The 22,865-nt window shown below is 28.7% G+C and overlaps 1 protein-coding gene across 4 annotated transcripts in view; it reads left to right on the top strand.

Annotated features, from left to right (window-relative positions):
* The window catches only part of LOC117172510 (neutral ceramidase), a 290,344-nt gene that overhangs the window by 49,862 nt on the left and 217,617 nt on the right, over window positions 1–22,865 (top strand). For all 4 annotated transcript variants that reach the window (XM_033360522.1, XM_033360524.1, XM_033360523.1 and 1 more), the window contains exons 2-4: window positions 3,456–3,626; window positions 21,510–21,653; window positions 22,119–22,295. In XM_033360522.1, coding sequence (XP_033216413.1) covers window positions 3,456–3,626; window positions 21,510–21,653; window positions 22,119–22,295 — 492 coding nt within the window. The remainder of the gene's footprint in view (window positions 1–3,455; window positions 3,627–21,509; window positions 21,654–22,118; window positions 22,296–22,865) is intronic.

Below are 22,865 nucleotides of genomic sequence, written 5' to 3'. Positions count from 1 at the left end.
CCGAGACTCTTCCAGAGTGCGAGGCGGGAATCGAACCCGCAAGCCGAAGGAGTGGGTCCAAAGCCTACGCTTTAGCCCCCACGACCATCGTCCCACTAAATTGTTTTACTTCTGGCTTGAATATTGTAGGCTACAGGACGGCTGAATTTCAAGCATAAAAAGTGAAATAACTCTTAGAATAATTAATGAAAAGAAAATTCCTGAAAAATTGCACTGAAGCTTTATCTAGTCAATTCATCTTTAAATTTTTAGATTTATTGGTTAAATATTTTGAGCTACAATTTCACGGATTTGCTAAAAAAACGAATTTTTTATATAAAAATTAATATAACTCAACAAATAATTTGTGAATCAAAATCTTCTGAAAAGTCATACTAAAGCTCTATATTGTGAACTTAGTTTGAAAAATTAATACAGATTGGTTGAATATTCTGCACTATAGGTCGACAGAAATGCTAAAAAATTGAATTCTGACTATAAAGAGTGAAATAACTCTAAAAGTAATTTATGAATAAAAATTGTCTGCGAAGTCTTACTGAAGCAAGAGAGTCAAAATTGGAAAGGGGAATCGACATTGATAATGTGTGCAAATTAAAGAAAATTAATTTAACATAATAAATGAACATCTCGGAAAATATTTGAGATATTGACATACATGTTTCCGGTTTCTTTTTCTCGCAAAAAAAAAACCTATTAGGTATTTGACCCCCTGGACCCAATATATTCCATATATGGAATTTACGTTTCAAAATAGTTTTACTTTCAAAACAATTTCTTTTTTTTTAATAATTAATGTTACTAACACTTTACATGCGTTTGAAATATTGATCGTAAATCATATACTGTCATATCTTTTATGTATATTGCACACGCTTCAAATGCAAGTTTTGCAATGTTTCTCTACGTGAAAGTAATTTAGTCTTTTAAAATTTATGTGTTTCTTGCGGAAAATTAAAATTATACCTCACATTGTTTTTACTTTTACAAAGTAGGTAAGGTTAATGTACTCGAAACTCGAAATATTTTCTGAATTTTTATTTTCAATCATCAAAAATATAAACAATTTAAAAATTCATTAGTTACCGAATTGTGAAATATTGACTTTAAAAATGGTCTGAAATAATAATTAATCATTGATATGCTTGAATTGAATGCTTTTCAAAATTAACATAATCATTCACAATTATCATTATTATTATGTTCATATTATTATATTATTATTATTTATTGACAATTTAAAAACGTTAAAAATGGAATATTTTCCACTAAGAAAATCTAAAATTAAATCATTAAAAATTCAAAGGTTTTGAAATTGTATTATTTTAAATTAAAGGCTTTCAAAATGAAATACATGAAATTGGAAAACTTTAGAACTTTAATTAATTTCTATTAAAAGCGATTAAAATCGGACAATTTTAAATTAAAGACTAACTTCAAAGTTTCAAAGTCAAATCTTTTGAAATTCTAAAATTTTTTAATGGTAACTAGCAATAGTATAAAAATTTATATTCAAGTCCTTTAAAAATTCAATTATTTTAAGTATATTTATATAGTTTGAAACTAAAAATATTTCAAATTGATATTTATAATTTTCAAAATTTCATCGTAAAAATTCAGAATTCAAATAATAATTAAAGAAGTTACTTTATTACTAATATATCAATTTCAGATAGTTCAATTTTGATCAATTTTGATTTCAAACAACACATTTTTTAACTTTTTATTTTCAAATTCTTTATTTTCTTAACTATCAAATATTTTTTTATTTGAAATCATTCTTTTTTTTAACCTTAAACAAAAAATGGGATAATTCGAAGATATAAAATTGAAAAATAAAAATAAAAAATAAAAATACTCAACAAAATCTCTAATTCCAATTAAAATTTTTTTTTCTTTTTTAGGTAGAGTTTAAAATGTTCAATTCAGAAGGCTTATTCAGAAAGTATAAAATTAAACGTCTTTTGATTGCAAAAAATTTAGAAAACTAAAATCTAAAATTATTAAAATCAAAACTGACTAAGAAGGCTTTCAAGCTAATAATTTTTAATTTAGAAATACTTCATTGTGAAATTTTTGTGACATTTCTATTTTTGGACACAATACAACATTGTAAATTTGACATGGCAAACCTCCAAAAATTAAGAAAGTTTAAACAAACCATTTTTAAAGTTAAGATTTTGATTTTTCAAAAAACACTAGTTTCAAGGCCTGCAAAGTTAAATTGTTTGAAAATAGCACTTTGAAAACGAGAAGATTAAAAAATTCCAAATAATAAAATATTCGAAATATAAAATTTCCGAAATAATAGAACTACCCAAATATAAAAATCCAAATTGAAAAATCACCTAATAATAAAATTCAAGAACAGCTAATAAAAAAACTGAATAAAAATATGTTTGCATAACAAAATTGCGTACAATGTTTAATACTATTGATTCATTAAAACTACAATAATGAAATATTTTTATCAAAGGAAATTTTTTAATTCGGAAACATTTTGTCAGAAATTTCATTATTTGGAAATTTTTCAGTTCGAGATTTTTATGATTCAACAAATTTTCTGTTTCGGGAATAATTTTCTTTACAAAAAACTGTGATTTGTGTAAAAAAAGAACATTTTCATTTTGAAATTTCAGAATTGAAGAATTTAAAGTATTTTGAATCTTCAAAATTTAATTATTCTAAAAACTTTGAAAGTCATATACGTTAAAAATTAAACAATTCAAAACTTTGTTAAAAAATTGAAAAATTCTAAAGTTAGTGTTTTAGAACTAAGTAGTTAAAGATAAAAAATTTATAAATTGTGTATAATTATTTCTAAAATTCAATAGATAATATAATGTAGGATATTAATTTCATTAGATCTCAAACTAAACTATACGATTAAACTGCTATATTTACATGATGTTGAAAAAGTGAGTGATGAATTTGAAACTTATTATTATTAATTCTGAAAGTGTTAATAACATTTCAAAGTGAGATTTTGAAAATCTCGGAATATTTTGGAAGATTCCGAAACATTCTAAAGTTCCTTAAAAGTTTTTGGAAATCTCTCCTATGTTCCAAAATATTTTGTAATCTTCTCCAATATTTAAAAATCAACTTTGAACTACTTTATTATCGCACAGAAAATAATTTATAGAAAAGAGTCGCATATTGTATAATCTTACATATTGCGACTAATATTCAAGATAAAAAATGGTAAATGCTCACTTATTCAATATGTTAGATGGAATGTCTTATTATTGTAATAGATTCTGCTTCAAAGCCACGTGAATAATATGTTATGATAAATGTGACACATAATTCTATGTGATGATAGATAAAAGAATAATGTCATGACGATAAGAGTAAATGCCTAAAATGATAATTTGTTATGTCTGTATAGGTTTAAGTAGATTAAATTTCGTCAAAGAAAATAATTTTATATTTATATTATTTTTTGCTTATGTCAGAGAAGAGCCAAAGGTCTACAAGATTTGATGGATTCGTTGGGGTATTTCCCACTGCAGAAATGTGGACTGCTAACATTATGCCTCGCACTTGCTCTGCCAACTGCTCTCTCTTCCTACAACGTTGGTGTCGGAATTGCAGACACAACAGGTCCTGTAGCTGAAGTTACATTTGTAAGCTCAAATTTAAATACATATAAGGGCAGTCTAGAAAAAAAAAACTTATTTGAAATTTACAACCGTTTTTCGATTTTAAAAAAAATTTTATTGGAAATAAGATTTGACCCCTGATGAAAAAAATGTGTAGCTAAATCCTTTAACTTTTGTAAAACAAAAAATTTCATGGAATTCAAAGCATTTACGAAATTAATGAAATTCTCCAGTTTATGGAATTCAAGCAATTCACGGAAATCCCGAAATGCATATACATGTATATAGTATATAAAGCGCGTATTCATGAAATTCAAGGAATGTATAGAACTTAAGAAGTTCGAAGAATTCAAGAAGTTCAAGGAATTAATTGAATTCTTGAAATTCATATAATTCAAAGAATTCTCGAAATTCAAGGAATTCAAGCAATTCACGGAATTAATACAATTCCCGAAATTCATGGAATTCCAGGCATTTACGGAATAAATGAAATTCTCCAATTCATGGAATTCAAGAAATTCACGAAATTATGGATATGCATGGAATTCAAGGAATTCACGGAATGAACGGAATTCTCAAAATTATATATAGTATACAAAGCGAGTTGTCATGAATTTCAAGGAATGTATGGAATTTAAGAAATTCGTGGAATTTACAGAATTAAAGAAATTCTCGAAATTAATGAAATTCAATAAATTAATGAAATTCAATAAATTCACAGAATTAATTGAATTTTTGAAATTAACGTAATTCAAGGAATTCATGGAATTCAAGAAATTTACGGAATTAAACGAATTCTTTAAATTCATGGAATTCAAGGAATTTATGAAATTAAAAGAATTCTTGAAATTCATGGAATTCTAAGAATTGCCGGAATTCAAAGAATGCACGGAACTAAAGGCGATTTTCGAAATTCATGGAATTAATGTGATTCTCGAAATTCATGTAATTCGAGGAATTCTCGAAATTCAAGGAATTCATGGAATTAATGGAATTCAAGCAATTCACGGAATTAATACAATTCTTGAAATTCATGGAAATCAAGGCATTTACGAAATTAATGAAATTCTCCTATTCATGGAATTTCAGCAATTTACGGAATTATCGAAATGCATGGAATTCAAGGTATTCACGGAATTAATGGAATTAATGGAATTCTCAAAATTATATGTATAGTATATAAAGCGAGTATTCATGAATTTCAAGGAATGTATGGAATTTAAGAAATTCGTGGAATTTGCATGTGACACAGCTAAATACCAATATTACCGACCACAGTTTTTCAGTTCACTGAATGTTTTTTGAACCTAAGAACTCTTTTTGTAAATAAAATATCGAGCTGAAACTTTGGGAAATGTATTAGAGTACAATAAAGTACGTTTAGGTACTGCATTTTGGTAGGAACTTCACTAAAAATTATTTCATCTTTTTTCGGAACTTCAAAATTTTTTGAACGTTCCAACTTTTGTTATACATAAAATATCGGTCTCAAACTTTGAGAAATGCAAGAGTCGAAAGAAAACTACGTTTAAGTACAAAGCTTAATAATAAATGATGTAAAAAAATATATTTCAAAAATCAATTCCAACGGCATCAGCCGGTAACGTTGTACACGAAAATACGAACCCTCTAGAGCCTCGTATAGTGGCCGCCAGGTTTCGTATTTTCGTGTAAAACGTTACCGGCTGATGCTGTTGGAATTGATTGTTAAAATATCTATTTTTACATCTTTTATTATCAAGCTTTGTACTTAAACGTAGTTTTCTTTCGGCTCTTGCATTTCTCAAAGTTTGAGACCGATATTTTATGTATAAAAAAAGTTCGAACGTTCAAAAAATGTTGAGGTTTAGAAAAAAGATGAAAAAATTTTCAGTCAAGTTCAAAAAGTTCAAAAAAACATTCACTGTACTTAAAAAAGTGTGTTCGGTAATATAGGTATTTAGCTGTGTCACATGCCTTTAAAGAAATTCTCGAAATTAATGAAATTCAATAAATTAATGAAATTCAATTAATTCACAGAATTAATTGAATTCTCGAAATTAATGTAATTCAAGAAATTCACGGAATTAATTGAATTCTCCAAATTAATGAAATTCAAGCAATTTACAGAATCAATGCAATTTTCGAAATTGAAGGAATTTCCAAGATTCATGGAATTCAAGGAATTTATGCAAATAATGAAACCACCAAAATTAATAGAATTCGCGGTATTAATGGAATTCTCGAAGTTCATGGAATTCAAGCTATTCACAGAATTCATTGAGTTCACGGAATTAATTGAATTTGGGGAATTTATTGAATTCACACAATTCAACGAATACATGGAATTCAAGAAATTCCCGGAGTGCAATTATTTCCAGGAATTCACTGATTTCGTGGAATTCATAGAATTTACCTTATTCAAGAAATTAAAGTCAATCAAGGAATTAACATTAATCAAGAAGTACACGTGATTAAAGATTTTCACGTAATTCGAGGAATTCATTGAATTCATAGAGCGCACGGAATTCGCGGAATTTTTTAACTTGATGGAAGTCAAGGATTTTACCGAATTCGCGGAATTCAAAGAATACGTAGAATCTAAAGAATTTAGTGAATTCAATGAATTCGCGGAATTAAATGATTTTGCGGTATTTACAGTATTCACATAATTTAAAGATTTAACGTCAATCAAGGAATCGAAGCCAATAAAGAAATTCACGAAATTCAATGAATTTACGTAATTCAAGGAAAAATTGAACATAACACACTGAATTGTCGTAATTTATGTAATTTAAGGATGTTAACGAATTCATGGAATTCGAATAATTTGCGGTATGCACGCCTGGAATTCACGGGTTTGATAGAATTCTTGTAAATAAACGAATTTGAAGAATTCACGGAATCCATAGAATTTACGGAAAGATGCGGAATTAAAAGAATACATGAAATTCAAGAAATTGATCAAATTAATGTAATTCGCGGAAATAATGGAATATAATAAATTCAGGTATTTCACGGAACTCACGAAATTCATGGAATTCATAGAGTGCACGTAATTAATAGATTCATGGAATTCACAAGATTAATAGAATTCAAGAAATTCCGCAATCCATTGAACTCCGCAAATTAAATTTTTTGCAAGAATTCTTCTAATGTAGCAACTATATAAATATGGGTCTCTAATGAAGCCCAATTCTGATAGTAGCATACCGAATAAAGCCAGGGAGCAAAAAAACTTGCGGCTGAAAGATCCAACAGACTCTTATGTTCAGGCCTAGTGGTCACCTGAACATGGTCATAGTCACTAAGGGGAACCCTGCAACAAAACTCGATGACGTCTAGGTTAAGACAATTTAAGGGGCATTAAAAAAGAAAATCGATAGGGTAAACCTGGAAAAGTCATCTTAAGATTCAAAATTGCCGCTTCAAGAATTATGCTTTTATAGTTACAAACTTGAGCGGGAGCCAAGGTCAAAGTGATCAACAGCAAAGATCATTAAATGCCAGTAAAGCTGCTGGTTTTGATTCCAAGTGCATTCGTGGAACCAACAGCAAGACTTAAAAGGATAGCAGTCCGAAGTCAAACCTTTAATATCAGATGATGGATAGCTATCAATTTCAAGGTTGGCAGAAAAAAATACTCCCACTTTTAATAACTGTAGAATCAGCAGTGTTCGAGAATCTCAAGAAAATCGATTATTGGCGTCAAAAAATTAATTACATCCGAAGACAAACCTGCGGATCTGTTTTGGAGGACTTTCTACTTAACAGAAGAACCTTGGTGCTACAAGGTGAACGTTAAGGCTATACTAATGAGAGCAGATCAGTCATTTATGATAAGTTATAGCAAAATTTACAAGGGGTTAAATGTATGGTTGGATACATTCATATCGAATTTCAGATAGATATGCTTCTCCTTGAGAGCCACTAGATCTGAGGTTCTAAGGTACACTAAAGAAAGGTATACAAAAAGATAAGAATAAAGCGTATCAGGAGAATTGCCCTCTTAGTATCAAGGTTGGGATGTACTTGCGTGAAATATCAGTTCCAAAAACCTAACAAAGGATACCAGAAGACTTTTTAACAGTGATAAAAAGATTGGTAAATGACATTAGTACAGGAAAACCTTAACAAAATATAATAATGAGATATAACATCTCGTAAGGGACTCGTGAAGGAAGTATTATTAGAGGAACAAAAATATACCTGTCACTGCAAGAATCCAGAGAACCTCAAGAGGTATCTCTTTATGTCAACTAAGGGAATTAATTTTTCTGCCAGACAAAATGAATGAGACGACTGATGAAATTCTAGAGTTCCTTGGTGGTTCTGTTGTGCAGCATCTTTCGGGCATGCTCAGCAATTGAATATACCCTAGTATCATGGAGAAAGCTTAAAGCAATATTCGTTTCAACTTTGGGTAAGGATACCCACTATAAGACAAAATCCACCAGACCGATTGGCTTCACTTTGATCATGCTAAACAGACTAGAAACATTAGTGGACATTTACATGAAGCAGGAAATCCTAACGGAAAAACCTCTTCATATATATTAACGTACCTCTCGAAAACGTAAACAGTTCGATGTACCTGTGTGGGCGCTTTTCATTGATGATCTGCTTTTTGTTTTACACGAATCAGGTTTTTACAGTCAAGGTACAGTCAGGTGCTCACCAAAAAATGACTAATCATCACTATAAAGCATCTAGAAAGCCTACAAAGAATCTTCTACTTAACAATCACTGGTGCTATGAAAACAACATTGGCACCAGCTCTTGAAGTTATTTTGGACATCCTGCTGTTGCACCTTTTCGAGAGGAAGTTTGCGGCAGCAGATGTCTATAGTTTTCTTGTGGAGGCTAATCTTATTCATTTTGAGGTAACAGACCTAAATGATATTAGTGAACTTATGACTATTCTTGCTTTACAAAATGATACAATGTTGAGCAAACTATCCTTCATGAGACCCATCAAGGTCGTTTTCCCTAAAAGGTCTAATTTGGTACATTTACGGCTCTAAAAACTCCAAAAACCTTGGGAACAGGAACTGGAATCTATGGGAAGAAACCCTGGGCTGAAATAACAACGGCACTGGATACATTTCTTACATTCTTCTAGACCTATATACTAGCTATTGAAGCTTGTATTGAGAAAATTAATAATCGTATGAATGAAAAACATCACATGAGCATTTGCCCTGACAGTGTAGATGCACTTAAGGTTCTCACATCTAAAAATTTTACTTCCAGACTGTATAATGTCTTTGCTTAATAGGTGTACTTGTTTGTCCTTTATGCCTATTGCGTATTCCGCAAGGGAAGTTAAACCCAGTTTATCTAAACTTCTGGGGTTTATATAAAGAAATTCCTGTATTATCAATGTTTTATCTATTGTCAATTCAATTATTTCTCAGAATATATATCCACACTAAGGTCTTCGAGAAAATCTGAACTTATCGCAGAAGAATCAGGAAATGAAGGGAAAACTTGTATTCACATCTCTTTCTTCTTATTTTTCAAAACAATTGGAGCAACAACTTCTTAGGAAACGAATTTGGTTTAATTTTCCAGTTATTTTGCCAATTTAACCACCATGTCGCTACTAATAACTTTCCATATTGCATCGCATTTCAGGAGACACGTTTTGTAAATGTTACATAACAAAAAGGGAAAAGTTATACAATACATTATTACACGCGTATCCCATAACAATCACAGAACATTAGAAGTCACACTGTTCTGTGACGTTGTTACTGTAAGGATACGTAACAGTTCTGGAATTCTGTAATGTAATTAATATGGAACAGAATGATAGAACTGTTATTTTATTCGAATTTTACACGTATTTCAAGAACGGAACATAAAGGTCACACTGTTCTGTAACGCTGCTGTTGTAACGATATGCAACAGTTCTTGAATTTTATAATAGAACTAATATGGAACAGAGTGATAGAACTGTTATGTCAATAGAATGTTCTAATTAGAAAAATAAAATGTTCCAACTAGCCCCTTCTTTTTTTTTTGCTTACCGTTCATCTGGTTTTTCTCGTAATATTTTTTTCTTACAATTCCAGTTTCTATGTTGTCATAAAGTTTGCAATAAGTTAATTGATCTATTCTGGCCCATACTGATTTGATGTTCTAATCTATCTTGATTTGAAGTCGTACTTCTAGTTTCCCCTCAAGAAGACCTGTTTCTGCTTTTTCCTAAATTAATTTTAAGGTTGTGTCATCCCCAATCTCTTCCCTTGCTCTTACCAGTTTTTATCCCTATAATAAAGATTTTCTGTTTATTATGCCCCTTATTTTTTTGGTAGACACACTTTAGTAAGCTTCCCTTCTTCCATATTTGGAAGTAAAAATAGGTATTCGCTGGCTCTCTTTCTAGCTTCGAAGTCAACGGTCCGTCGACCCGATTCCATTAGCCAAATGTAATTATCCGTATTTCTATTTAGGACCATGAGCATTTTAGCGCATCAACCCTAAAACTTTTCTAATTCTTCTCATTTTTCCATAGAGCATCCCTCACTTGGCCAAGGTGCCTACCAGATAACACATTATCTTTAGGTCTTTTATGTTGGTTCTTCTCATGACTTCCCAAGCTGCGTTAATTTCTTTCTGACTTTCTGACTTGCCCCTGCCATTGCTGAAGTATGTTTCATAAAAGTAGACCCTGCAGGGATCCATGTCCCTGAATATTTATATCTATCTGCCATTTCTAATTGCTTTTCATGAATATTTCAATTTTCCGTTATTTTACTTCCCCACCCTTTTCTAAAAACCACTATTTTTTTACATTGATTTCTAGCTTACTTCTTTTCACGTAATTATCCAAAGATTTAAGCATATCTAAGAATTCTGTCGAAAAGTATGCTATTGTTACCACTTCATCTGTGAAGTTAGAAACATATACGTCTTCCTTGTCAATTACTTTTTCTCTGGAATTCTGGCCGCTCCACCTGTCATCTATTTCGTCGATTCAAATTTTAAATAACTTCACACTCAGCAAGCACACTTTTCCGGCAGTCCTGTCTGATCTAAAGCTTTCAGTTGTGCCTTTCCCTGTAATTGCCTCGTTTAAAGTATCTTGAGAAATAATTTTCATCATTCTGAGCATTCTACCTGATATCCCAATTCGCCGCAACTTTCTAATAATAAATTTCTTTCCCCAGTGTCCAGAGCTTTTTTGAAGTCAATTAATGGTACTTTAAGTTTCCTACGTTGCTGCTTGATTTTGTTATTAATCAGTGACTTTAGTGTAAACACGTGATCTCTAGTCACCCGGCCGTTTCTAAAATAAAATTGGCTCTCTTTTAAAATTTCATTTGTTTCTAACCAAGCTCAGAACATGTTATCCATTATTCTGGCCACAATTTTATACCTCACTTCGAGAAGAGATACTCTTATACAATTGGTAGTATTGCCATCGGCCCCCCTTTAAAAATTGGAAAAATTCTAGCTGTTTTCCAGCTCGAGCTTATTTTTAGCGTCTGCCACATTTCCTGACTTATCTCGTGTAATTCAACAAACCATTTAGCAGAGAGAGAGAGAGAGAGTATAGAAAATTGTTTATGATTTTGCCTTCACCTGCTCCTTTACCCGTATTCATTTTACTAATACAGTTAATTAGCTCCCCCATCTCTATTTTTCATCAATTTCGCTATTTTTGTTTGGTTTTTCGTTATCCTCTACAATTAGGTGTACTTCGTTATTAACCCTTCAAAGATTTTCTGTATCTTCGCAATCTTCTCCATCCATTACTCTTGTCCCTAAAAAATTTTGAAACTGAGTTTTCCTTTTCTTCTTACCTATTTTAGCAATCTTGCTTCTCTTTTTCTTTCTGAATACTCCTGTTGCACTCCAAATATCATCCATGTTCTTGATATCCTCAACTTTTTAAAACTCTTGTCCCTAATCTGTTTCTTCTTTTGCGTATAAATTTCCTTCCATTTGTTTTCCTCATTACTTAGCAAGATTTTCACCCTTATTTCCTCCTATATCTGAAATGAAACCTACTGAATGCTCCGCCCATAATTTTTTCTTCATACCAGATTCTTTTGCAGCTTTGTTTATGTTTAAAACTGGTCTATCAAATCTTTCTTCTAAGGCTGAATGTTCTTTTCCTGTTTTCCAAAGCTATTCCATGATTTCTATGAATCGGTTTTCTGTATTTGGATTCCAAACTAATTTTTCCTCTATGCATTTTTCTTTCTTGTTCTGTTTCTTATAGCCTACTACTTTCAAAGGTCTTTTCGAAGTCCTCTTCCTGTAATATTTCAATAGATTTCTTACGTTCTTCTTCTATTTGGGGTGATGTGCGCTGCAGTCTTTAAGTTTCGATGTCATGTTTAATTTTTAGTTCATCTAGTTTGCGTTCCAGATTCCAAATTTCCGTTCTTTATTTTGAACCTTCCTTAAGCAAAGATATTTTTATTATAGTTGCAAAATAAATTATAATTTGCATTTCGGTTTAGCAATCGCAAAATGTTAAATTCATCCCAAAATCATTATTTCAGTGTTTTAAAAGTTCGATTCATAGATGTCCTTGCGATTGTTTTCACTAAAAAAATAAATGTCTTCACGCCAATCGACACCTGTCCCCATTTCTTGATATTAAAAAGAATTAGTAGAAACTCCGGAATTGAATTTTTTAACTGCGCATGTACAGGAAAGCGCGAGCCTTTTTGAAATTAATAAATAATATTAATAATAATACAGATAAATATAAAAAATAATTTATTATTAATGTTATTTACAAGATTCTATTTTGTAATTTTAGATAGAAATAAAATATGTTTAAATGTGCTTTAAACAATTTTCGTTCATTTTTTTCGCAGATTGTGTTACCAAGAAAAAAATTGTTTATTTTTTTATGTTTAATGTTATTTTTTACAAATATAACAAGAACTACGCGTCTTATCACGAAGTGATTGTTAACAAATTTGTTCACCTTTTTTGAGAGTACAAATTTTGATTGAATATCTTTTTTTTGCATCCTGCATAGTTTTACCAAAAAATAAAATTTTTTATTGTTCATTTTTTTATGTTCGATCAAAATTTTATTTTTTGAAAATAATTGAAACAGTTCTAATAGTAATCTTGTATGGCTTTTCAAAGGCAACATCTTTTTTTTCTTGGCTTATTTTTGTAGCGTGCGTTCTTTTGCTTAAAATTTTGTTTTCAGATTGATTTTTACAATATTTTAAATGCTATAAATCTGATGATTTTCTTTTTTTTAAGTCTTAATGATAAATTGCACGGCCTTGTGAGTATCAAGAATAGTCTTACATAAAATTTAAAAAACTTAAAAAAATAGTATCAGATAATTTTTAAAAGCCTTAACTTTTTCAATTTAAATCCAAAATGGCTGATTAGCGTATTCGTCTTTTCTTTTACGACCTAAAAAAAGTGTGCCAACGCTCGATTTGATCGATTCATTTTTTCGAGAGTTATCGTGTTTACGGACGGACGTCTGGACAGACACAGACGCCATCACCAAAACTTGATTTTCGGCTTCAGCTTGTCTCAAAATGTTGAGATCTTTTGAAAAACTGCGGTGTGAGTTTTTTTCAACAATTTTAATATTTTATCAATGATAATTGATGAGAATGTAAAAGTCACATGCATAAGAAGCTTAGATCCAGAATTAACTTTCGGACTGTAATGAATTTCAGATAAACTATTGCATTGTATTTATTAATTTTATTAGGCCAGTTGCCGGTTAAATGAGATTTGGCCTTGCAGTAATAAAGTTACCTAATCAGTGTGCACTCAACCAAGACCGAAAATAAAGTTTCCCGCCTAAATTGAAGCAAATAGTACAATTTTCTTTAGGATTTAATCTAATTTTCTGGCCATAAACTCGTATTCTATGCATTATAGTGGTGATCAAGCGGTGTTCTGCCATTACATTGGGGATAACTGATGAAATATTTTCCTTAAGATAATTCAAATACACTCGATTTTCGAAGATACTAGTTCCAAAGATACGAGCGTCCCGACTCCAAAGGAGAGAGCGGAAGCCCCTTTCACGCTTGTATGTTTGGAGTTCATTATTTCGAAACTCCTCGTATCTTTGGAGTTTAACTGTAATTTCTACTAGACCTTTTAACTTGTGGAAAAACTTTTGAATGCTTGACTCTTGTATTCTTGAATTATCTTTACGCACAATGATATCTTTATACATGTTTAATAGATCAGCTTTTCTTGCAGATTCGTAAATTATTTAAGCCACCCAAGTTTCGAGGTCAAACAATATATTAAAGCATATTCTGGATAGTCCATTTTCTTTAATATTAATTATTTTCATTAGCCAATTAAACAGCCTGCTTAACACTTTTGCTTGGATATGGGAACACTTATGTTTCGTTTTGTATCGCATAAGTGGTACAGTACTTCAGAAAGTCCAGAATTCGCTTAAAATATGTTATCTGTATTCTATAAACATCATTCACATAATGAAGGCTATGCATTGTATTTGCAACCGAAAAGGTGGACTTTTTACCAAAATTTTGGAATATTTAACCAAAAAGTTGCATTTTTTCGAAGAAAGATGCAGTTTTTACTAAAATAGATTAATTTTTCAAATAAAAACACACATTTTCAAAAAAATAGTTAAATTTTCATCTTGGAAACATTTTTATTTGACTTTTTAACATCAAAGTATGAGTTATAAATAAGAAGTGAATTTTCTACGAATTTTCGAAAAATAGTTGAATTTTTAACCAAACAGTTGCGTTTTTATCTAAAAACGATGCAGTTTTTACTAAAATAAGTGAATTTTTTAAATAATAACACAAATTTTCACCAACAAAAAATAGTTGATCTTTTACCCAAAAAGACTTAAATTTGGCTTTTCAACACCAACATATGAAATTTCTACTGAAACAGATGAATTTTTAAATAAAAAAATATAAAAATTTAAACAAATTTGAATTTTTAAATAAAAAAAAATTTCAGTTTACTTTTCAAAACCAATATTTGAATTTTAAACACATGAATTTAAAAAAAAAGTGGAATTTTCAACCGAAAAGGATGAACTTTCAACCAAACTTTTGAATTTGCAACTAAGCAGTTGCATTTTTGTTCAAGAAAGATGCATTTTTTACTCAAATAGATACATTTTTGAAATAAAGTTTTGAATAAAAAGTAAATTAACAACAAAACAGTTGATTTTTTTATACAAAAAGGATGACTTTTTGGAAAAAATTTTGAATTTCTAACTAAACAGTTGCATTTTTATCTAAAAAAGGTGCAGTTCCAACTAAAATATATGAATTTTTAAATTCAAAATACAAATTTTCAAACAAAAAAAAACGGTTCAATTCACATAAGAAAAGAGTTTATTTTACTTTTGAACACTAAAATCTGAATTTCAAATAAGTCAATTTTGTAAGAATTAATCAAATTTGAAAAAAAAAAACACTATGCCATTAATAATTAGAGACCAGAATCTTAAACTTTTAATTTTTTTTACCTTTAATCTTACATAAACTGAACAAAACAATTTTAAATTTATATTAAAAAATTACAAAATTATTTTCCTTGACAGTTATTTTAATTAATAGAAACTCCCTGACTTTGGAAACTCAACCATTTCCTAGACAATTTACTTTTTGCTTAAAATTCATATTTTTGTGTTGAGAAGTCAATTGACATCTTTTTAGATAAAAATATAACTGGTTTTTTGACAATTTGTCTTTTTGATTAAAAAATTCACCCGTTTCAGTAGAATTTTTCATTTTCTTGGAGCAACATGCAACTACTTGGTTGAAAATTTAACAATCTAGTTAAAAAATCATAATTTATTTTTTTAAATTTTAATATTCAGCAGGAAATTAACTTATTGTTTATATTTCTTATTTTACGGTTGGGGTGTGAAGTGAAATCTTCTTCGGATGGAAATTTAACTATATTTTGAATTTTTTTTATAATTGATATTTTTCAGAAGAAATTTCATCTTTCTTAAATAAAAATGCAACTGTTCGTTGCAATACTTTTGTTTGTAAAAATACTTTTCAGTTGAAGATTCTACTGCAATGTTCAAAATTTACTTTTTGGTTAAATTTAATTTTCTAGTATTGATCAGAGATCTGCAATCTTTTCTGGATGAAATATATAAAATATTTTTTTTTAATTTCATTAAAAACTCTTCTATTTTAAGAGAAATTTTATCTGTATTGAATAAAAATGCAACTATTTGTTAAAAACATACACTATTTTGTTAAAAAGTCATACTTTGTGGTTGAAAATTCTACTATTTGTTGAAAATTGAACTACGTCTTAGAAAATCTATTTTTTGTTTAAAATTTATATTTTAATGTTGAAAAATGAACTGAAATATTTTCTGAATGAAAGTTTTACTTAAATTTTGTTTCGTTTATTTACGGAAAATTTAACTGCTTTAAGAGAAATTGAATCTTTTTTGGATGAAAATGCAACTATTTGGTAGAAAATTCAACTGAAATCTTTTTTGGATTAAAATTCAACTATGTTTTTTAAATTTTCTTTTCCTGATAAGAGTTCATCTTTTTTAAAGAAATTTAATATTTTTTGAATAAAAATGCAACTATTTGGTAGAGTACTTAACAATTTTGTTAAAAAGTCATCCTTTTTGGTTAAAATTAATCTTTTTTGATTGAAAATTCAAGTTTTGGTTTCGAAACTTATTTCTTATTTAAAAATTTATATTTTGATCGCGAAAAGTCTACTGAAATCTTTTTCAACCAGAAATTCAACATTTTTTTTGTGGAAAATTTATCTGTTTGATTTAAAATTCATCTGTTTTCGTAAAATTTCATTTTTTTTAAAATGAAAATTCCACTTTTGGGTTCAAAATTATTATTCTTTCATTAAGTATTTAAATATTTTGTTTAACAGATTTGATTGAATCACTTTCTTAAGAAATAATTTTGCGTATGGATATTTACATATTTAGTTGAAAATTCATCTCTTTGGTAGAAAGTTTACCTATTTTGTTAAAAATTAATCTTTTTCAAATGAAAATGCAACTACTTCGCTTAAAGTTAAACTACATTGCTACAAATTAATTTTTCTAAATTAAAAGCTTATTTCTTTGATTGCAAATTTAACTGCTACGTGGAAAGGCCTTTTTTACTTGAAATCAAGTTTTTTTTTACTAAAAATGTAACTTCTCCATTTTTTCAGATTTATCTTTTTTAGTTCAAATTTCTCGTTTTTATGGTAAAAACATATTCTTTTTAACTATGATACCTTTTTTTTAGATTTTATCTTTTTAAGTTGTTAATTCAAGTTTTTGTTTGTTAAAAAGCCGTCTTTTATAGTAGAAAAGAAATTTTTTTGGTTTAAAATGAATTGATAAACTTAAAAATATATAATTTGTATCTGAAATATTGTTTCAATCAGCTTATAAAAGATTTGATGTTTAAAGTATTACGAGATCAGAATGTTTGTATTTGAATGTTAATTATTGAGGAAAATGAAAAATTTGACAAGGAAAAAGGAGGGAATTTTGAAAATAAATTTTGTGGAGCCTGCCTAATTCTACTAGCAATCACTAACAAAACATTTCAGGTAACTAAAAAATACGGGCAGTAAGAGGGGGAGGGGGGAATATTTTGTTACGGTTTGTTACAGGGGGAAGGAGGGGTCTCAGAGAGGGCCTGCGATCCGTTTCATAATTAAGGTAGGGTACCTAAGGTAAGAATGGATGTCTAGATAGGTTATTAAAACTGTAATTCTTCGGATTAAAATTTGCAGGATTCTTATTTTTAGAATTATTTTGTTTATTAGTTGTCTTTAGCTTTTTAAAGTTTATGTAAAACTGTCGCGTTATTTGGGAGAGAGTCGCTGCACTTCGGTTTGGTGTGGCGTCCGCTCCAGATTCGGGGCACTGGTTACCCCGAACTTACGGAGATCAGCCACTCCCAAATGTAGGTGCTATATTTTCCTAAGCTGCGTCGGTGCGGGACTATGCCGTAAGCGCTGCGTGTGCAGAACGGCTCGACAATACTGTTGATTAAACAGTTCGGCTTGTTCGGGGTAATGGTTCCGGAATCAGTGAAGCCGTTCTACCAAACAGAAGTGGCGCTGTTCACTGTGTGATTAGCGACACTTTTACGCGTTGAGTGAGCGACTCTACCAAACTTTTCTCCGTGCATCTATCTAGCGACATAATCCTTTTTTTCAGCTACTGCAGCTAGTCCTTCTAAAAGAGAAAACCTATAAATACTCTACCTTGAAATTAACATTTGTAATTTGGACAATTCACTTCCGTCGGCAAAACGAACCTCATGACTCAGTAAGACTAGGAAAGACTCGATCGAAAGATGCCATCATGCATGTTAATTATAATCGGTCGCAGGTTCATTTTCTTCTTGTGTCTTTCTATAACACGCTTTAATTTCTTTAACAATTTATAGCTATTTCTCACAAGATAAACGAAAGTATTTGCAATTAAACCGAGTCTTCAACTGGGAGTATGGTTTTGCCCTTAATAATTTTTTTCAATAACGTTTCTGGATCTTCCGAGGGGGAAACAACTACTTAAAATGCAGTTCGGCGGATGTGGACTACTCCGGATTACATTAGAATACTCTGGATTAGGGACCGTGACTAAATTACGTAACAGCTCAAGAGGGCGGGAGAAGTCGAGGAATTTTTTTACAATTGCTTACGGAAGTGGAGGGGGCGTCGTTCATTCGTGTACGTAATTTTTGGAAATTCGTAAATGAAAGAAATAACTAAAAATAATTTTACAGAAATTGAGTATGAATTCCACTTTACGCGCCAAAGAAACCTGATGAGTGAAAAATAAACCTAGCTAACAAAAATTCTTCTAAAGTCAGGGAATTTTATTGTTCAGTGAAAATTAAGGGACTTAAAAAAAATTCTTGCAAAAGTCAGGAAATTCCTATAACTTTCAATAACTGTCAAGCAGAACAAATTCGTAATTATTCCATTTTAATTAGAAATTATTTTATTCCGTTTATACAAGGTTCTAGGTGAAAAATAATAAAAGTTTAAGATTCTGGTCTTTAATTAATAATGGTCAGGAAAAACTATTCTACTTTTTTTTTTAATTTCAGTTTTTCCGTGAAAAAATTAACTTGTATAGAATTTATATTTTGGCTTAGAAAAGTAAAAAACTCTTTTTTTTAATGAGAATTCAACAGTCTTTTTTTGTTGAAAATTTGTCTTTTTTATTAAACTATTCTTATATTTGAGTAGAAACTGTATCTTTTTGGATAAAAATGCAACTGTTTGGTTAAAACTTCCAAAATCGTTGGTAAAAAGTAATCCTTTTCAGTCAAAAATTCAAGTGTTTTGTTGAAACTTCAAATATCTGTGTAGAAAACTTACTCCTTATTTGAAAGTCAGAATTTGATCTTAAAAAGTCAAATAAAAATATTTTTTGAATAAAAACTAACGATTTTTTGGAAAATTCGTGTTTTTCCCAAAATTCATCTGTTTTGGTAGAAACTGCATCTTTTTAGACAAAAATGCAACTGTTTGGTTCAGAATTAAAAAATTTGGTTAAAAAGTAATCCTTTCCGGATGAAAATTCCACTATTTTTTTTTTAATTTACGTGTTTAAAAATCATATCTTGGGTTTAAGAAGTTGCTTGAAATCTTTTTAGGTAAAAATTCAACTTTATTTAAAATTTGTGGTTTTTTTAAATTTTAAATTCACTTGTTTTACTAGAAACTTTATTTTTCTTTTATAAAAATAAAATTTTTTGCTTGAAAATTCAATTATTTCATAGAAAATTTACTTCTTTAAAATTCATACGTTTGCGTGGAAAAATCTAATCGAAATGTCTTTTGAGTAACAATTCAACTATTTTTTGTTACCAAAAAATCTAAATATTTTAATAAAAAATCCTCCTTTTCCGTTGAAAATTCAAATCTTTTTTTGAAAATTTACTTGCTTAAAATTCATATTATGGTGTTGAAAATTCAAGTGAAATCTTTTTCAGTCAAGAATTCCATTTTTTTAATTGGTCTTTTTCTTATTGAAAATCAATCTGTTTTAGCAAAAATGTCATCTGTCTTGGTTGAAAATTCATCTCTTTGGTTGGATACTTGATTAAAAATTATTTTTTCATCGCTGAAAGTTAAATTTTTATACAGAAACTTCGACTTTTGGCTTGAAGTTTCGACAATTTAGGTAAATTTCTTTTCTTTCATGGCTGAAAAATCTTTATTTACTAAAATGAGGAACATTTAAACAATAAATTTACTTTATAACAATATTTTGTTGAATTTTCTACAAAGTAGATTAATTTTTAACTAAAAGAGATGAATTGTCAAAATAAATGTAATTATTGATATTTGAGCCCAAACAAATTTAAATAAAAAATTTTTAAAAACAATTTAAGTAAACCAAAAAGATGAATTTTCAATAAAATCATATGATTTTAAACAAAAAGATTAATTTTCTGCAAATCAGATTGATTTTTAACCAAATAATTGAATCTTTAACTAAAAATACCAATTTTCAACCGAGAAGAAGATGAAGCACTTCAATTTTGTATTTTAAACAAATACACTTTTTACAATACATTTGTCACAAAAATATAGAATTATAAGGAAAATTGTCCGATCTTTAATTAATGAGATGAATTTTCTGCTAAAATAAAGAATCATTGACTGAAATAGTAAATCCACATTTAAAAAATACATTTGTAAAGAAAAAACTACGCATTCCAACAAAATAATTAAATTTTCAACCAGAAGGAGGAATTTTTAATCCAAATAATATTTGAATTTTTAACTAAAAAAGATCAATTTTCTCTCCAAAAATAAAGTACTTACATTTTCAATTAAAAAAAAAAAAGAAATCTCTTACGAAAAATAGAATTTTGAACCAAATAGTGAAATTTATAATTAAGGAATAAATTTTCAACTAAAATGAAAAATCTTTAACGAGAATACTTAATTTTTTGATCAAAAAAATAATTTTCAAATTAAAAAAAAGATTTTCAAGAATATATTCAGATTTTCAAGCAGAGAAATAAATTATTCGACCAGATAGTTAAATTCACAATCCAAAAAGCCGAATTTTCAACAGAACAATTGAATTTGTAAAAAAAAAATTATTTTTTAAGAAAGTTGTTAATTTTTCTACAAATTAGATTTACTTTTTCACCAAAAATTTTAATTTTACAAAAAAAACTTGTGAATATTCAACGAGGAGCATTAATTTTCTACTAAAAAAGATGATTTTAAAAAAAAACATGAATTGCAACTAAAAAAGATATAGATTATTCAATTTCACAAATAATACTGAATGCATTGTTTTAAACATGATTAGCTGACTTGCTCTGATAATTTCACGTCACCAAAAAAGGTTTTTTGCAGTAAAAATATTTTTTTTAACAGCAATTGTTTCAACGATTTCAGCCACAGAAAAATGTATCAAGTCAGGATGAATTTATATATCTATAATAAATAAAAAAACAATAATTTTCGATTACCTAATAGATGTCTAGAAACGTTAATAATTTCTAATCACTTTATATAATCTTCCAAATTATGTTACAAATATATTTTCATTTATTTGTTACTATGAATACAAAAATTTATTTAAAGATGAAGATTATTAGAATCATCCTATCATGTTCTTCTAGGGGTCAAACTTCATTATTTGGCTTATATTTCGAAAAAACCGGAAAACATTTTCACTTTTTAAAAAAACGATTTTTTTGGATAGCTTGATATAAATCCAAAATTCATTTGTTTAAATGCCTGCCTTTGGTATAATTAATTATTACAAGGCTCATCAACACAAATTTAGTCTCATACTAAAAGGATATTCAATTCTTCTCTTGGAAATTGTTTTTTTTAAGTAATTGTAAAGGAGATGACATGAAAATTTTGAATTTTTTCAGAAATAAAAAAAACCTTAATTTGTTATAAACTAAGTCTTTTCATATTTTTCAGATGGGATATGCAAATATTGAACAGAAGGGTACAGGTCTCCACCTTCGAACTTTTTCTCGAGCTTTCATCATCGATGATGGCGAGAAAAGATTTGTTTTTGTTAGTGTGGATAGTGCCATGATAAGCAACGGCGTCAGACAAGCGGTAAAATTTTTCGTAATAATTTCCGATAGCCATTTCTCTTCAAATTTTTTTTTATTTCTATCACTTTTTTTGAGAAAAACTTTTTTCAGACTGTAAGTCCCGAGTAAATATTTTTTAGTTTCATTTAGACTAGTCTTCTTGTCTCAATATTGTTTTTAAATATTTAGTTTATTTTTAAGTTCTGAAAAAACTCCCTGACTTCACTGGGTCTCGAACCCAGGTCTTCAGATTGTCAGTTGGAGCTCTTACCCGTAAGCTACGGAGAGAACTAGATTCATAAAATCAATATTACATTTTTTTTAAATTAATATAAAATCAGTAGACTAATAATAATTAACATCAAACATTTATTTAGTTTTTTAATAATTTAATAATTTATCAAATAAAAATTTTTAATTATTTTTCAATATAATTGATGCAGTTTTTTTTAAATATAAAATTTTTTTACTTATTTTCATCTTATAGGTTCTTAAAAGACTGGAACGGCGATTTGGTGATTTATATACCGAAAATAATGTTATGATAAGTGGAACTCATACACATTCAGCTCCAGGAGGATATATGATGGATGTTCTTTTCGATCTCACGATATTCGGTTTTGTGAAGCAATCATTTTTCGCACTCGTGAATGGAATTACAAATGTAAGCCAGAGAATTTTATGTATTTATTTATTAAAACTTGATTTATAATTTATTAAACAATGATATCTTTAATTATTTTCTTAATAGCAGAAAAACACCCGCGCGTTCACGTTTCTAGCCTTTTATTTACTAAAATTAAAAATATTGATATTTTAAAAAGCCACTTATTTGAAACAATTTATTGTGACAAATTTGTAGAACATTTGTGAAACAATAATAAATAATTTCGAAATGAAAAAATAATAAAAAAATGTTGCAAATCAAACAATTTTAGATAGGGTATAATTTGTAAATAAAAGCATTACAAATTCAATAAATTAAAATTGTAATTGTTTGAAAATTTAAATTCCTAAATGCGAAGCTCTTGAAATTAAAAAATATCATACTAACATTTGGTTAGGATTTAATAATATTATTAAAATGAAGTGCAAATCGTATCATTTATAATTCAAAGCGCTCGAAATTAAACAATTTTATTTTTAATTTAAGAATCTCGAAATAGAATCATTTTAGGTGAAAAGTTCGGAACAGAACAATTTCAAAACGTTAAAAATTAAATACTTTTAACTA

The sequence above is a fragment of the Belonocnema kinseyi genome, chromosome 5, assembly GCF_010883055.1.
Source record: "Belonocnema kinseyi isolate 2016_QV_RU_SX_M_011 chromosome 5, B_treatae_v1, whole genome shotgun sequence".
NCBI lineage: Eukaryota > Metazoa > Arthropoda > Insecta > Hymenoptera > Cynipidae > Belonocnema > Belonocnema kinseyi.
The sequence above is the reverse complement of the archived record's forward strand: the minus strand, read 5'-3'. Positions and strand labels throughout refer to the sequence as shown.